The 14,665-nt window shown below is 34.6% G+C and overlaps 2 protein-coding genes across 2 annotated transcripts in view; both read right to left on the reverse strand.

Moving 5' to 3' along the window:
• The window catches only part of LOC113060601 (bromo adjacent homology domain-containing 1 protein-like), a 37,548-nt gene extending 31,724 nt beyond the window's left edge, over positions 1-5,824 (reverse strand). The window contains exon 1 of the mRNA XM_026229664.1: positions 5,482-5,824. The gene's annotated coding sequence lies outside the window, so the exon portion shown is untranslated. The remainder of the gene's footprint in view (positions 1-5,481) is intronic.
• Positions 5,825-7,067: 1,243 nt separating this feature from the next.
• ivd (isovaleryl-CoA dehydrogenase) lies at positions 7,068-14,198 on the reverse strand. The gene is made up of 12 exons (XM_026229666.1): positions 13,940-14,198; positions 11,470-11,559; positions 11,330-11,381; positions 11,049-11,218; positions 10,780-10,873; positions 9,759-9,889; positions 9,482-9,578; positions 9,302-9,395; positions 9,131-9,212; positions 8,256-8,360; positions 8,057-8,129; positions 7,068-7,630 (listed from the first exon to the last, which is right to left on the reverse strand). The coding sequence occupies exons 1-12, from the start codon at positions 14,066-14,068 to the stop codon at positions 7,497-7,499; spliced, it is 1,251 nt and encodes a 416-aa protein (XP_026085451.1). The 5' UTR covers positions 14,069-14,198; the 3' UTR covers positions 7,068-7,496.
• Between the last annotated feature and the right edge of the window lie 467 nt (positions 14,199-14,665).

Raw genomic sequence — 14,665 nt, forward strand, 5'->3', positions numbered from 1 at the left:
ATCAACAATAGTTTGACTGGGTTTCCAGCGGTGTAGTAACAACCAGCACAAACAACGGAGGCTCAATCTTGTGTTCTCACACGCTGGGTGTTGCCATCTGTGATTCTGAACACCATGTGCTCCACAAGCTTCAGGGGAAGCCTGAGGTCTGGCTTGGAGGATTTTAGAGTGCCTCATGAAAAGGCTTTACCGTCCTTTTAGCATAAACACTTTAGCAGCAATAATAGACCAGGAGAGCTTCAACCCCATAAACAATCGACCACAGCTGCAAACCTACAAACAGCTGAGTCGGGTTTTGGTGGCCACTCTTACCCACCGTCCTCTTCCCGAACACACCAGTAAATTTCACAGCTGTGACTATGGCACGGGACGAGGTAGTGTCTGATGGGTTTAAGATTAGCCACATGAAACGACTCTTCCCCATCAAGCATATGTGCGAGCTGGAAATCTCAGGGACACATGTCCTGAAGTTAATGAAGAACAACATTCCACAGCGTCTTGATTCAAATTAAAAAACTGTAATCAAAGAACTTTTGATGCAGCCTGAAGAATGTCTTGCCTTTGGGAATTGCAGAGATAAAAAAGGGACATGCCAGTCTGTAACTCAAATAACCCTAATGTCACTCTAAATTATCTTAATAAAAATGACACATTTGTTTCCTAGTGTCACCAGTGAGATACTGCACTTCTATAGGCTTCCAAGAACAGCTTTCAGTACATTGCTGTCAAGGGAAAACAACAATTAGTCATCGCTGATTAGTCAGCAGACATTTGTAATCATTCAAAGCACTGTTTGGAAATGAATCCTTAAAGATGCATGAGGAAGGAGATATTTTAAATATTTAAAACGGAGCATGAAAAGCTTGTTTATCCGGTCAGATTATTATTATTGTTTTTTTTAATTGCAAAAGTAAACTTTTTAAATGGGAAAGGATGGGAAGACTATAAACAAGTCTGAGATTTCATGGTCAAAGTGTGCAATACAACATACATTTTGTGAAGTGATGATAAAAATATATTAAAATTATATTGCAGTTTTAAATACATAAAAAATTTAAGTGAATGTCATTACAATACATACATTCACAGTATGACAAAATAATATTTATTTTGAGATTTACCCAGGATAATCTTAAAGTAAAACGGTAATCTTAATGTAAAAATAGAAATATATATATATAGTGCTTCCCTAATTTTGTCAGGTATGCCAAAAACTGACTTGTGCATCACAGGAATTTGGAGGCTTTTTTGGTTCAAATTCTGTAAGTGTCTTTGTCCCTTAGTTCCGCTGAAAGATCACAGTAATACCATCTGCGCTGGCAGATCAGCAGAAAAGCAAATTTATTAAATTCATAGAAGCTATTATTGTATGTCTTGATTTATCAGCAAATGAATCAATGCTCTAAATATGAACCAGTGCATACCCTGTATCTCCACTTGCAATGCATATCAATATAGTGAATTCATTGTGTAATCATTACAATTTTGTCTTTTTAAATCCAGTTCTACATGTCAAATTTTCAGATTTGATGTGCAACCAGTGGAGTGGAGGCGGCCCGGTTATACTCCATGATGTACAAATTCGGTAAAAAGGGTTACGGACCATTAATCTAAAAGTCAATTTGCTGCACATAAGCTGCTATCTGTACTGGGATATTACTGATGATCTGCTCAGTGAAAAATCTGCATACATGTTTGATGGATTTCTTTTTCCCCAAGAGGTGATAATCCATGTTAAACTTGAGCTGAATTGATTCAGTGAGGGACTGAGCTGTACCAAGCGCATTTGACAAAGAAAATAGGATGAGCGTAAAAGAAAACCATTTTTATATCTGGAAACTGTTTGATATTTAATTTTGATACATGTATCAATTTCTGTCAATATTGGATGCATACATTTAGATATCATTGCTTTTTATTTACCAATCTAACTATTTACAAGGAAGGTAATACCCTTGAGGATCACAATAAATATAATGGACCCTGAAGCCCTAAAGAGAGAATAAAACCCTTTTTAAATTGTTATTCATACTGCTTATTTCTTTTCCTTCAGCTTCAAGCTTTCCATTTATGTAATAGTATAATTACTGTCACTTTATATTCAGCAGACCTGAGTGCTATTTATATCCTATCGTGATAGCAGCATTTAGACCGTAGGTTATATTTGACCTTGTTGGTTTTGTCAAAACACTTCACATTTAGCTGACTGTTTTGGATGGGGAGTAGGAAATATTTTGGAGAACACAGCCTTAAGCTTACAGACCACACTTACTTTTATGAAGCCACTTAACCATTTAGATCAAACAAAACCAATGAAATGTAAAACCAAAAAGTTCAACATGAACTTATAGGCATTATATGAGAATCCAGGCACTTAAAAGGGCAGCGAAAAGGAATGTAAATTAAAACTCACTGAACATCAGACTAATAAATCCAACATCATTCAGAAATCATATAGCTGGATCAGAAAATGGAAGAACAGAACATACCCTACATCTTCAAACATGGCAACAGTATGAAATGAGGTTCTGCATAATAATGGCCATAAAACTGGCAAGCCAGCCAGTAGCTGATCAAACCAACCAATGTACTAACTGAAAATTCCAAAAACATGAGAAATATTACAAACAAAAAAAGCTAACTTATCAGTTTCAGTCATGTGGCCTAAAATATATTTTCATATCAGCTTGTTTTTCATGACTATATTCTGATGTAAAAAAAAAATAGAATACACATACTGAAATAAGTCTTTTTAAATTACGACATATCTACATTCTGGGTGATTTGAACCTAACTGAAAAATAAACGACAACTGTCATGCAAAATGTTTCAGCGAAACAGTTTGTGAATAAATGAACAAAACCAAAAAGTCTTACAATGATCTTTGCTCTCTTCATTGAAACAACTGTGTATAGTACTTGAAAGACAGAAAACTATAATGTCATCTTTAGTCAGGTAAATGACCAGCAATATCACTCTTCTACAGCGGACACAGATTTTTTAACTAGTATCGTCACTCACAGCACAGTAATCATGTGAACACGGTCAAACAGCAATGCCATAAAACATGAATAGCCTATTAAAGCAAATTTAAGTGCACCACCATCTTGTAGTACACTAACAATATATACATTTTACCTAAATACATGAATCAAACATTTAATATGCTCTTCCTCATGTTGCATCAAATTAAAATGACAAAAGTCCTTTTGAATGCATAGAAAACATGTTAGATGCAACTAAAGTGTCTACTTTCATATTTCAAATGACTTTTGTGAAAATAATATGTAATTGTATCTAATTGTATCTAAAATAATATCTAAATTGTAAAATTGTCATTCAGTGTAATGGTTCGGATTTATATTTTAACATCTTCAAATAAACATAAAATAAGTTTAAAAATAAATATCTGTTTCCTTGGCATTTTTAAATAAATATTAGCTGTATTATATTAAAATGAATATGTCTTATTGCTTTTTTAAAGTATTTAAATAATCAGGGGACTTTTGTACTGAAAATGCAGTTTATTAGAGATCATTCAGTGAACAAGAAACCATTCTGAAATCATATTTAAAAACTGATAGTCATTCAGCAGTATGTGACGTCATCAGACGGCACCTAGAAGACTGTGTGGTGCTGCAAGAAAAAGGACTTTCTTTCTTCACTTCCTTACAAAACTTCTTGCTGACAATTTTTTATTATTATTATTTATTTATAAAGGGACTATGCACAATTTTTAACATAAAATTTCCATTTCATGTATTGTACCAGATTAAGCCAAGGGCTATTTTTCATCTGTAGTCCCCCCGGCAGGTCAACACTAACATGTTCACATAAAATACATACATACATATTGTCAGGGCCATAAATAAATAAAGAATAAATCAGTCAATCAATTTAATTACCACAATCTCAATTATTACATAATTGGTTCAATTAAAAAGACCATGAGCTTTACACCCTTTTATGTCCTCTGGTAGGGCATTCCACTGAGGAAGATGAGGGTCCAAATGCAGAGCGACAAAAGGGCGCCAGACAATTACTCATAAATGATAGTCTGGTAGATCACACAGAAGTTTCACCACAAAGATGAATAAAGTCAAGTAATACAGAATGAGCCAGACCGTTTAGGATTTTCTGAACCATACACAAACTTGAATAAAGTCTAAAATTATCAGAATCCAAAAAATTATGTTTCTCTATGATCCTACAAGAATGACAATGGTTAGGGGTTGTTTTATCAAAAAATTGTAATGCCTGTTTATATAGAGATTTTAAAGATTTCATAACAGTATCACCTCCTTGACCCCAACATGTCAAACAGTGAGACAACAAAAATTGTAGCATGCATAAAAGCCTTTTATCTACATCAAAAGAAAGACATGGGTTAAGACTTAGTGGTTTGAAGGACATCAGCAAAGTATAAAGATTTAGAAAGGTATGAAGATTTATACAAGGTATATGAGGGTTGCACTGCATTCTTTGACATCAAATGATTATTGTTCAAAATATGCCTAACAAAATGTTTTGGTATAAATGTTACACTGAATGACATTTTAGTTCATATCTTGTTATATTTGACCTTGTTTGCTTTGTCAAAATACTTCACCTTTAGCTGACTGTTTTGGATAGGGTAGTAGGAATATTTTGGAGAACACTGCCGTTTGAGTGTAGATTTTAAGCGTACAGTCCACACTTACTTTTATGAAGTCATTTAGATCAAACAAAACCAATGAAAAATTCAACATTAACTTATAGGGTTCTTCTGTAAATTATGAGTTAAATTAAAGTTATTTTTTGCTCTGAAAAACAGAAAATTAAACCTATAGCTACGTTGGAAACAACATTTAAAGCTGTATTACACTTTTATTATTATTTTTATTATCATTTTATGTATTTGAGGCTTGACACCCCCTTTTCGTCTTTGACCCAGAATAGAAAAAGCAAAATGAAAAATATCAATCCGCATCATCATTTTTTTCAAAATTCACTTGTTTGAAACCTGGCCCTTGACTTCTGTAACTAATTGAACAAAAGTCCGACAAGGTGAAGAGAAGCAAACTTGTCAGTTCCAGTGTTTTCGCAAGAGAACAATCAGAGTAAAGACTGCAACCCGTGATGTTAGTAACAAACAAAAGCCTAGACAAACAACTCATCACCTGCACTGCGAGTAACGCGACAAACTCGAACGCTCTCTTTATAATCTACAGCGAGCGCAAGAACCTTCGGACAAGAACGTTGATTATAACGTGAGCGTTCCAATTTTGACGCGTCGCGCAGGAATGTGGTGTCGATAGATAACCATCCTGTCAGTATGAATGACGAAATTAAACGATGAATTGGACTTCTTGTCTAAAAGCCTTCTTTATTACTTCACAATGCAACGGGCTTTGAAGAAACTTAATGTTGGAGGACATCACGCTAAGAATATCGACTTAAGCCTAAAACATCATAATCTTTTAAATTCACCGATTCTCTTACCTTCAGTGGTGTCGTGGATTTAAATGACAAGAGTTACACCGCTGGTCCAGTGTCGTTTCTCTGTTGGATACATGGGAAGAGCAGCTCATTGTACTGTCATCCTGAGGAGAACACCTGGAATAGAGCAGACTCGTGCAGAACTGACACAAACACTTTTGCTATGAAGCTTACGTAACACCATCCGTTGTCAATGACGGTGTCACAAAACATTAAACGCTGCCTACATAGACTGCATATTTAGGTATCATAGTCAACTGAGCTGACGAACAACGCGTATATGATTCTGTAAAAATCTTTAAAAATGCGGGTTAAGAACACGTCTATGATGTCCGTTATGCTGTCTATACAGGATGCTCACTAGATTTTATACCACGGCCAGTGTGCTGACGTAAGGCATGGCTGGAACAACATGGAGTTTCTTAAAGGGCTATGGGCACATGTGAAACATGAAAACCCATTATTAAAATAGTGGCCCCAAAAAGCAATTAGACACTTGAGCTTATGAATCTTACTTGAGCTTATATATCTATCTGACTACAGTTTATGGACATACCTCTGACAAGTATTAGAATACACCGTCATAAACCACATTGTCTTTTGTCAAAGTGTTTTCATGCTTGTGCCTAGATCTTATTGAAATAATAAAATGTCCAATTTCCAATATCGACATTTTGAAACTGCATTTGTATACGGAAATAAACATACTTGTTTATATGTTGCCACAGCCACAAAAGATAAATGCATATTCAATTAACTGTCTACAAAGGTTTATTTTTTTTAAAAAGGTCTCACAACTCATAAATCATAGTTTTATCTGTAACAATTAATTATATGAATATTACAAATTAAGTATAGGCCTATCCTGAAACTGAATATATAATATAGAATTATACATATATTTTGATTTTATACATTTGATTTTCAATTTTAAGAATGAAAAGATATGTACTTATGTCAGAAATAGTGAACGGCTCTGAGGCATCTTACTCCAGAAAATAATAGGCTGTAAATTAGTGTTGTTATTGTTAACTAAAACTATTAAAAATGAAATTAAGCTAAAAGAAAAGAATATATAAACATTAGATTAAAAACTTAAAACAAATGAAAACTGGAACTGTTGCTTGGGCAACTAATTAAAATAAAGAGCTACTGAAATTGAACATTAAAACTGAATTTAAAAATAAATTAAAAGATAAAGTTTTTTTTTTTTTAATATGAAAGTAAAAGCTCAAATATTTATACTTTAATATACACATAATACTAAGATAACACTGCTTAAGACATTTCTGAAAATAACTAAAAATCTGAAAGCACAACTGACACAACATAAATTTGATACAAATAGATTAAAGGAAGATATTTATTTATTCTAAACAATCATTTTCTTCAAATCCAAAGATATGATTGGCTAATACAACAGCTTACTTCAAAAATATGCTACTTCTTTTGAATCTTAAGATTACACAATCTTAAAATAAAAAGAAATGAAAGAATGTCTGAATGACACACAATTCAAAAGATATCCTTTATAAAGAAACCCTTGAAAAAGAGACAAATAATGATGTTAGGGAGGCAGAGGTGATATGCAGAATATCTTACACAGAGTGACCATGTTCTGAAAAAAAAAGCAACAATAAGACAACTGCAAGTGCTGTACAAGTATGCTACAGAAACACCCATGCCACATGACAAAGGCACCGGAGACAAATTAATGATTCTGCCTGTTTTCTTAACTGTTCAACTACATAAGTCCTCTTAAAATGACTTAAGGTTTGTGCAACTATTACTATTGCATTCATTCTTGTATGTGAGACCACTTCACCATTTATGTATTACAGAACATCATTTAAACAGCTTTTGACATCCAGAGAAAACACCATAACATACAGTTTTGCATTATTGTTCTAAAACTGATTAGCAACAACACTTCACATTAATAAAGGTGTTACAATTAGGATGCCAGGTGAAATGTGTAGTCTGTGTCAGACCAGATACACATTCAGTAAGTGCTGCTCTTATTTGAAGATGTCATTGAAGGCTCTGCCAATGATCATCCTTCTGACCTCACTGGTTCCAGCTCCTATCTCATAAAGTTTAGCGTCTCTTAAGAAGCGGCCCATTGGGTAGTCATTAATGTAACCGTTTCCACCTGTAAACAGACGCAGATGTGAGTCAGCTAGAGCTTGAGTCATAAGACCTGGGCTTATTGAAATAGCAGGACTTAATTTGCTGACGATTTGACACAATCGTGAATTGTTCCATTTTTGAGCTTGTTGTCATAGCAACAGGGCCAGTCTAACATTAGCTGTTCAAACTGTTGGATCAATACACAAGCATTACAATCAATCAACACATGATAGCTCAAGTATATCAGGCGAATCAAATTTGCATGTATGTTCAAAAAAACAAAGCATCAACGGCAACAGGTACAAGTTTGACTTGTTTGCCGTTTATACACCCAGTAACTCCATGCTGTGGTGAGAATGAATAAAGAAGGTTTGGCCCTGACCTCTGCATAAGGTACATCAGGAGCTATTTCTTGTAGCTTTTGCTGTGCTAACAATTAGGCACTCACCCAGGCACTGAATTCCATCCAAGGCAACTTGAGTCGCGTTCTCAGCACAATAAAGGATTACCCCAGCACAGTCCTACAATAAGATCACAAATCAGTACTGTTACACACTCTGAAGCACTGTATGCATCATTTCCAAGCCGATATGTAACACTGATACACGAAGCAGTCAATTAACATAAACTGGGTATAGAGCTCTTACCTTAGCACTGAAATGGCCTTTGTCACAAGCACGGGCTACGTTGTATAAATACTGTCGACATGAACTGAGACGTGTGTACATGTCAGCCATTTTTCCTTGCATTAGCTAGTCAATGGGGAAAATTTATTAGATAAATTTTATTGCCAAGGGAACACATTTTTTAGATACAACTATTTGAAAATCTGTAATTTAATAAAAAAATTTAGTTTTGATATATTTACTGTAGGAATTTTACAAAATCTCTTCATGGAACATGATCTTTTCTTAATATCCTAATGATTTGTGGTATAAAATAATAAAAAAAAAAAAGATAAAAGATATTTTTGACCCAATCAATGTTTTTTTGGCTATTGCTAAAAATATACCCCAGCGACTGGTTTTGTGCTACAGGGTCACATATCTATATTTTAAGATCAAAGATTGTATTACAGTTTCCACAAAAATATTAAGCAGCACATTTTTTTCAGGGGTCTTTTATGAACAGAAAGTTTTAAAGAACAGCATTTATTTGAACTAGAAACATTGTGTAAGAATGGAAAAGACTTTGATCGATTCTCGACAAATAAAATACAAATTTCATCCAAAAGACCCCACACTTCTGAAGTATAGCAAAATGATTCTAATTATGTGTTTAATTAATAAATTCTATAATGTTTATTCCTGTTAAAGAAAATTACTATAAAGCGATACCTATGGTTTATGATTAAAAAAAGGTTCCATTTAAAAATAAATAAATAAATAAATACATGAACCTGGAAAGACCATGGCCAAGTATTTCTATCTATATTAATAGATAAAATATTATTATTATAGACAAATATTAAACATGTTGAACAAACAAATCCTCAAATATTTTGAAGAAGTGAAAAGCATACCTGGAAGTGGCCGATTTTCTGTCCAAAGGCCTCACGAACATGTAGGTAAGGAATTGCATGGTCAAGCACAGCTTGCATGATGCTAAGGCAATGCAGAAAATTGTCAAAAATAACTATTAGACATGTTACATTTCTAAGCATGCTACTGAAAATAAACAGAGCAACAATTACCCAACAGGTCCAGAAGCCAGGACGAGTCTCTCCAAGTCCAGCCCACTCATCATAACATATACTCCTTTATTTAACGGGCCCAATATGTTTTCCTCTGAAACCACAACAGAACATTTTAAAATGTTGTTTGGACCTCCAACATATTCAGACTTCAAAATATGCATAACAGACTTCACACACTCGGGATTTGGCAGTCTTCAAAGATGAGTTCACAGGTGTTAGATCCTCTCATTCCCAGTTTATCCAGCTTCTGCGCTGTGCTAAATCCTGGCATGCCCTTCAAGAACACAAGCACAATGATTATGACATGCTTATCTATTGAAGCTGCTGCCTTCCTGATCAACAGATTAAAAATGAAACATTCAATCAGAATCTCAAAGCTACGTGTAACATGAGGTCAGACTGAACTGTAAACCATAATCAATCATTCAGTAGGACGTGGTTCAGCGTTTCTAACCTTCTCTACGATGAAAGCGGTGATGCCACGGGCTGCTGCCTCTGGGTCTGTTTTAGCATACACAATCAGAACATCTGCGTCTGGTCCGTTCGTAATCCAGAACTTATTACCGTTCAACACGTAGTGATCCCCTTGTAGATGACAGATCAAAGGCAAAAGAAGGTTATAAGACAGCCAAACATGTGTTGATGGTACAGTAGATGCCTCAGCTTCACCACTCTATGTGCAAGGTGGAGCTTTTATTTAGACAGCCATTTAAAAGTAGTAATGGATTCTAATGGAAGTTTTTGCTAACAATATGAATCACTAATATGTCATTACATTATAATAAGTTTTTTTTTTTTTTTGCCAGTGATGCATTTCTTTAAAAAGCCCTGTAATAGTATAAATAAGCATCACAAACCTACATTACAGACACTAATAAGAAGCAATGCACAATATATCAATTATCTTTTTATTATATTGATTTTTAAAATGTAATAATTTACACAGTAAAAACAGCAATACTGTGAGGTTTTATTTACTTAACTGTTTTCTGTTAATATATTTTTAAATGTTATTTTCAGCAGCCACTACTCCAATCTTCAGCGTCACATGATCCTTCAAAAATCAGTCTAATAGAGAGACTTATTACTACCAATGTACAAAACAGTTGCACTGTTTAATATTTTTGTGAAAACAGAGACACATTTCCCAATATTCTTTGATGAATAGAAAGTTCAAAAGAACAGCATTTATATAAAATCATTTGTAACATAAATGTTTTTAATGCCACTTTTATCAATTTAGTGCATTCTTTCTGAACAAGAGTATTAATTTATTTAAAAATAAAATCTTACTGATTCCAAACTTATATATATCAAAGGACAATATATCTAAAAAATCAGTCAAATAACATGCATGTATATCTAACCAGTTATGACACGTCCATGATGGCACCGATGTGAAAGTGCTTATTATAGCAGCAGACAGTGGTGACTACTATCAGAGCAGCATAGACTGATAACAGAAGGCTAGTCACCTTGTTTTTTCGCTGTCATTTTCATGGACACCACATCCGAGCCAGCGTTGGGCTCACTCATGGCCAAGGCACCCACATGCTCCCCCGTCATCAACTGAAGCACAAACATATGCATAATTGTAAAAAAACAACTGAACCCTAAAATCAGTGCAGAAAATGGATTTTCTCTAATGCATCATGTAATGGGTCGGCTTTTTGAAAACTAGTTTAATAGAAAACATAATAGACAGCAGTTGTTCCGCTAAATGAATAAATGTTTTGACACACACCTTCGGCATGTACTTCTCTTTCTGTTTTTGATTAGCATGTCGAACCATCTGATTTACACACAAGTTGGAGTGCGCACCATAGCTGAGAGCAATAGCTGCTGACACACGGGAGATCTCTTCCATAACAATCACATGATCGAGGTAGCCCAATCCCGTTCCACCGTACTCCACTGCACACATGGATAAAAACATCACAACCTTATGTTTTCCAAAGAGAATCCCATCAGACTGTGCTCAATATTTTCTCATAAGCAATAGTTTCAGCCTGTAAATGGTCCAACCTGGAGCAGTAACTCCAAGCAGTCCAAGCTCACCCATCTCCTTCCAAAACTCCTAGATTTAAAAAAAAAAAGATCAGAATTCATTACTCAGGATTATTAAAGAGAGACTCCTGAGATACTTGTCATGTACAGGAACTCACCCTCATGCGGGGAAACTCGTTTTTCTTATCAATTTCATCAGCGTAGGGAGCGAGTTTCTCCTGACAGAATCTCTGGACTGTCTGTCTGAGCTGGAGTTCAAAACAAAGATGTATGAGAAATAGGGCTGGGATAAACGATTAATCTAGCTATTATTTTTTCGATGCATCGATTAATCAAACGATTAATTATTTCAGACCGATTCGATTTTGATTATCTCCCCATTAATTGACTACAAACAATTTATACATGTTGATTTACATATCTGAATGAAAAAAAACATGAATTCCTTTTAAAATTGCAATATATGTTTATTGCTCTTAAAATTACAAAATAAAAGACTGACTAAGAATGCATTACTTTGCACTTGTATAGAGATAGCATTCAATAAAACCTTGAAGCCTTGAAAACACATGGCTTACTGAAACAAGCTTACTGAACACATAGGGCCTAGCTTACTGAAAAAAAGTTCTTCTTTCAGATGAAAATAACAACTTGATGTCTAGCATTCAATAAAAAAGGTCACCCAAAATATTTGTTTAGAGCAATTGAAAGAATACAGTAATCAATGTAAACTTGAGGGCTTTAAGCTAATACAGAGAGTGCTTTTCCAAAAAAAAAAAATTTAACAGTGGGAGCCTGCAGCCTGTCATGGAGAGAAAAAAATATCCGAATGCTCCACCTGAAACTTTAGCGTTCCGCCCTTTTTCTATCGTTTCTTATGATTTTGGTTAATATGCACGAGGGAGAGAGAGAGAGAGAAAGGGGGAGAGAGAGAGAGAGAGATCGCGCAACACAGCGCTCGTGTAGTTTGAAGACTGTGGGTGCGTGAGCACCGGGGCTCTCTCTCGTACGCGCCCTGTCAGGCGCAGCAGTCATTCTATTCTACATCACATAAATAATAATAATAATAATAATAATAATAATAATACAGTGGCAGTAATAACATGGTATAGTAATTGCATCGATAACATTGTGCTGCTGTGTGCTATAGTCGTACAATGTGGTTTTGTCATGGTGTTTCAAATATTATCAAGGTATTACAGTAACCAACATACCAAGTCTTTAGGCTACCTTTTCTCTGAGTGTGCATGGAAGGCCAAATCAAAACAAATATTACCAATATTAGATCAAATGGAAGTAGTCCTTTCCAAAAGTACCTTTATGCCTGCAGAAATCCAGTTCAAGAAATATAGCCTAGTAGCAGAATTTAAAAAGTAATGAATGATATGAAAATTTATTTTTTTATATTTAACAAAAGCAAAATACAGTTGGTGCTGATAAATTAAAGATATATAAGTCACTGACAGGACTTAATTTTTTTTTTTTTTTGGTTTTAATTAAAAGCTAAATTTATTTGATCAAAGTACAGTAAAAACAGTAATATTGTGATTGTTTTTTTGAGAAATACAACTTTAACTTATCTAATCTTTTTTTAAATTATTAGTCTGGTTTATCCCTGTGAAGGCAAAGCTGAGTTATCAGGCATTACTCCAGTCATCACAACCATTTTAAATATTTCTTACTGAAATGTTGAAAACTGTTCTTCTGCTTTGTATTTTTCTTTGATGGCCAAAAAGTTCAAAAGAACAGCATTTATTTAAACTATAAATCTTTTTTAACATTATAAATGTAGTTATTTTACCTTTGCTGAATAGAATTATTCATAAATTCTAAATTATAAACATCTCAAAGACATTTTCTAAACGTTGAATGGAGATGTCAAATAGACGTCTCCATGATGTGTGCCATCAGGGTACTGAATTAAAATACACAGAGTAAAGAAACTGATCATTTCATACACATTTAACCTGGACACCATTGAAACACAGAAGAGAACTGGATCATTCATTTATATTGGACAACGGGGACTTTTCATTTCAGAACTGATACATGTCCAAAACACCATGAGAGTAGCATGTCCAAACGTGTGCGATATGTTCAACAGCAGATTTCTGTAAGTGGTGTTATGACTTTCCAGTGAGCTTTAATAAAAAGCTAATGAAGGACATTTAAAATGATCCTGTCCAATCAAAACGCGCCGTCCGTTCACACCCACACCACACAGAATGTCCATTTAGCCCAGGCAGCATAGAAACAAAGTCGGTCTATCATATATTAAAACTAAAAAAAAAGTAACTTTTACCTTTACTTCTAAATGTAACATTACTCAAATGTTCCGATTTCAGAGTTGGATGTGTATTTCGTGTGTTTTTAATGTCAGGTCAGGAAGACGACAGCTCTGTAACAGTTTCGTGGGCAGTCTATTCTTTAATTGAAAATGAATATAATTGCGTTATGCTGATAAATGCCTGGTAGCTATACGATTACAGTCTTAAATCCCTAGAGCGGAGTCAAAGGTCATCATGAATGCTAGCACAGCAAACTAGCTCATCCCTGTGAAACTTGAACAAGATTAACAAGAAACGGAGACAGTTTGGCTCCAGGTCACATAAGCGGGTGTGTGGATACCTGGACCTGCTCCTCGGTCAGACCGTTCACGATGTCGTCCACTGGGACAGCTCCAGCGCATCCACGACGCGAAACATTAATATTTGCCACTCTTTGACACAGACGCAATGCTCTTCTGACAGCAAACATTTTCCGAGTTGTAGCGAAGGCAGAACAAAACTGTTAAAAGCTGTTGAGTTAATTATTGAGCTGCACTCGGGCAGATGAAGACTGCAGGAAAGCAATCCTGAACTTCATATGTTTTATAAATAATTGCGTTCTCCTTCTCGTGTTGTGTGCGTGACCTCTACCTGCCACTAGAGCTTTACTGCCACCTTCTGCGAGGAGGCACACACTACAGGACAGCGCTATGACGACCATCACAAACACTGCAGGAAAGAAACATTGATTGAAAAATATTTTAAAACAGATTAAACAATATTTTATAATCTTTCACCGGAAAGATCCCAGTCAGTTAATAAACAGTAGCTTACATGTGATTTTACTTTAAAATGTTTTCTAGTAGCCTACATAGTACAAATTGTTTATAGAATTCCGAGAAAATCAAAAGGCCTATATTTAACAAATTAGGGTAAAATATTGTTAACGGGCTTTAGGAATAAAAAAAGTGAATGCATTATCATTTAAGGTGAAATGGTCATTCCCAAAATGTACATTGAAATATTTTGTTTTATTTATTTTATGTTTATTTCATTGTTTTTTGTGTCTTGTGTTGTGTTTTGTGTT

Source organism: Carassius auratus, chromosome 42 (assembly GCF_003368295.1).
Source record: "Carassius auratus strain Wakin chromosome 42, ASM336829v1, whole genome shotgun sequence".
Taxonomy (NCBI): domain Eukaryota; kingdom Metazoa; phylum Chordata; class Actinopteri; order Cypriniformes; family Cyprinidae; genus Carassius; species Carassius auratus.

Excerpts from the sequence above, each read along its gene's own strand:
- ivd (XM_026229666.1), bottom strand. The coding sequence starts at position 14,068 with ATGTTTGCTGTCAGAAGAGCATTGCGTCTGTGTCAAAGAGTGGCAAAT. Across the intron at positions 11,560-13,939 it reads TGACCGAGGAGCAGGTCCAG|CTCAGACAGACAGTCCAGAG; the intron begins GTATCCACACAC and ends TTTGAACTCCAG. Across the intron at positions 9,579-9,758 it reads CCGCTTTCATCGTAGAGAAG|GGCATGCCAGGATTTAGCAC; the intron begins GTTAGAAACGCT and ends GTGTTCTTGAAG.